Source organism: Propithecus coquereli, unplaced genomic scaffold (assembly GCF_000956105.1).
Source record: "Propithecus coquereli isolate 6110/MARCELLA unplaced genomic scaffold, Pcoq_1.0 Scaffold77, whole genome shotgun sequence".
In the NCBI taxonomy this organism is placed as follows: Eukaryota; Metazoa; Chordata; class Mammalia; order Primates; family Indriidae; genus Propithecus; species Propithecus coquereli.
This window is the reverse complement of record NW_012153840.1, coordinates 1,952,126-1,954,619: the sequence shown is the minus strand read 5'-3', so window position 1 is coordinate 1,954,619 and position 2,494 is coordinate 1,952,126. Positions and strand designations below refer to the sequence as shown.

Below are 2,494 nucleotides of genomic sequence, written 5' to 3'. Positions count from 1 at the left end.
AAAGCTGCCCTACAGATTGATGTGGACCCCAACTAAGACAAAAATGCCCCTGCAGTTCTCCTTGCAAATGAAGTCATTAGAAACATGGTCTTCTTGAAATCATTGGAAAGCCCCTACTGGCAGCCTTCTCCAGGCCCAGGATCAAGGGCTATGATGAGGGTGGGACAGGGCAGGCACCTGCCAGGGTGCAAAACGTAAATGGTGCCAAAAAACTTAGTATCAAGATAAATACTTTTTTTTTTTTTTTTTAAGAGACGGGGTCTCGCTCTGTCACCCAGGGGCCCGAAGCAAAAAGGAAAAATCAGGAATATTTCACCTGTTTAGTTGATCCTGCTCGTTGACTTTTTTGGCACTCCTTAAATTTTTGCACCAAAGCAAATGCCTCACTTGCTTCACCCTAGTCCAGCCCTGTCGGTCATGCTACTCCAAAATTTTAAATATCCTCTCCCCAGTGATTAAAATAAATGAATTCAAATGTTCTCTTTTCTCCTGTCTCTATACTGGCAGTGGCTAGCCCTGGATAGCTGTATTCAAGCTCATGATAAATAAACCCTCAGAGCAGAGAACCATTACAGCCGCCCTTGCAGACTGCTGTTACCCAAAGTCAGAGGAACACAGCCAGCTGCTACAATTTTCTGATAGGCCTCTCGAATTAGCCGGCAGCTGTCCTGAAGGTTGTAAAGATTGACGTTCACGTCGCCCAGGTCTGCGACCATGAGGGACTGGAAGGGGAGGGCCCCTGTGCTAGGGTTGACTGTCCGCAGCATCACTGACTCTTCCCGGATCCGCCGGGGTCCAAACCTGGAGGAGGAAGATTCACACTGTCAGCCGTCTGCAGGTATATCAAGGCCCCACCTGGGCCAGAACTTCTCACCTCAGCACTGCTGACATTCGAGACCGAATGGTTCCTTGTCGTGGGGTATCACATAGTAGGATGTTCAGCAGCATCCCTGGCCTGTACCCACTAGATGCCAGTAGCACCCCCTCCCCCAAGTTGTGACAACCAAAAATGCCTCCAGACATTGCCAAATGTCCCCTGGATGCAAAACCATCCCCTTTGAGAACCACTGATCTAGGCTGAATATGGAAGAAATTAAATAAGGCACAGATTTAGGAGTCCACTGATCCTCACCAATAGTCTAAATAGCATCAGTCAATGTCATAATCTCCCCGAGTCTCCGTTTCCTAATCTGTAAAATAATATTTACCTTACACTGTGGTTGTAAGAATTAAATGAGACAGTCTATGCAAAACACCTTGCACTTAGTAAACATTTAATAAATGCTGGTTTTCACAATTCAGACCAGTACAGTCAGATGTAATGTTGCTGAGCTGAATCAGGAATCGCTGGTGTTCAATAATCAGAAAAATAGATTTTACTTCCTCCAACTTCATTTTAGGAAAACTGCCTTAATTTGAGCATTTCTTGAGTCAGGTGACATCCAGAGGATTTGGGAAGGGGCAGCCAGCTTCTGTTCTCAAATGGAAGGTCACCTGCTGCTATAAGCTGGCAGGAATAGGGGTACCCACACTCACCATCCCAGCAAGGTTTGGGTTCTAGAACCTCTTCCTGACCAATGGATACACCAAGATGAGGGAGGACATGCTCTCCCATGTTGAGCTCTTGGGGTTGCTCGCTGAGGCGCCAGAAAATCAACTGTCTTAAATCATAAGGGGCATTTTGGAGCCGCCCACCAGCTCCCAACACTACCCAGTGTGAGCAGAGGCACCTGTCCTGACATCTTCCATGTCCCACGGCTATTAAGCTGTCCCGCCATGTGGCCCCCAGCCCTGGTCTCTCAGGCCTTACCTCGCCCCGGGCCGGTTGGAGGTCCCGATGTCCAGGGGCACCCCGACGAAGGCAGCGTCCAGCCCCTCGGGGGAGGCCTGCACGGGCAGCCGCATCATGGAGCAGACGCCCACCGACCGGGCCACGAACTCGGAGCTGGGGGGCTGGTTCCGGGGGGCGTCGGAGGCCTGGCCGCGCCGCGGGTCGCAGAGCCCCGCGGCAGGACGTGCGCCCGCCCAGGCCCTCGAGCCCTGGGCACAGCCGGACGCCAGCAGCCGCAGCATGTCGCCTGCGGGCCCGCGCCCGACTGCTCCCCAGCCCGCGAGGCCGGACCGGGCTGGTCCCCGATCCCCCAAGACGAGCCTGCCAGCGCGGGAGCTGCCCGGGCTCAAAGGGCAGGGCGCCCTGGGGATCGAAGGCGGGGGAGGGGCCCGGGCGCCGGCTCTCCCCCTCCCCTTCTCCGGACTTCAGCCTCTGGCTCCCATGGCAACTAGAGCCAGGCGGGGGGCTCGCCACTCAGCCCACCCGCACTGCCCCGGCGTGTCTGTGCCCTGCGTCCCCAACGCCTGGCCTTTGGCAGCCTCTTCTCCCATTCACAGTAATATTTTTAAAGCATAAAGATTTTAAGGGAAATACCTTTCTCTAAGCCAGAGAAATGGGAAATGCATTTTTTAAAAAAAATAATAATCTATTAAGAAATGTCTG

At 53.0% G+C, this 2,494-nt stretch overlaps 1 protein-coding gene across 1 annotated transcript in view; it reads right to left on the bottom strand.

The window, feature by feature from the left end:
* Positions 1 to 2,193, bottom strand: part of AGMAT (agmatine ureohydrolase (agmatinase)) — a 25,821-nt gene extending 23,628 nt beyond the window's left edge. The window contains exons 1-2 of the mRNA XM_012662481.1: positions 1,811 to 2,193; positions 599 to 801 (exon numbers count right to left, since the gene is read on the bottom strand). Of these exons, the coding sequence (XP_012517935.1) occupies positions 599 to 801; positions 1,811 to 2,073 (466 nt within the window). The 5' untranslated portion in view covers positions 2,074 to 2,193. The remainder of the gene's footprint in view (positions 1 to 598; positions 802 to 1,810) is intronic.
* Between the last annotated feature and the right edge of the window lie 301 nt (positions 2,194 to 2,494).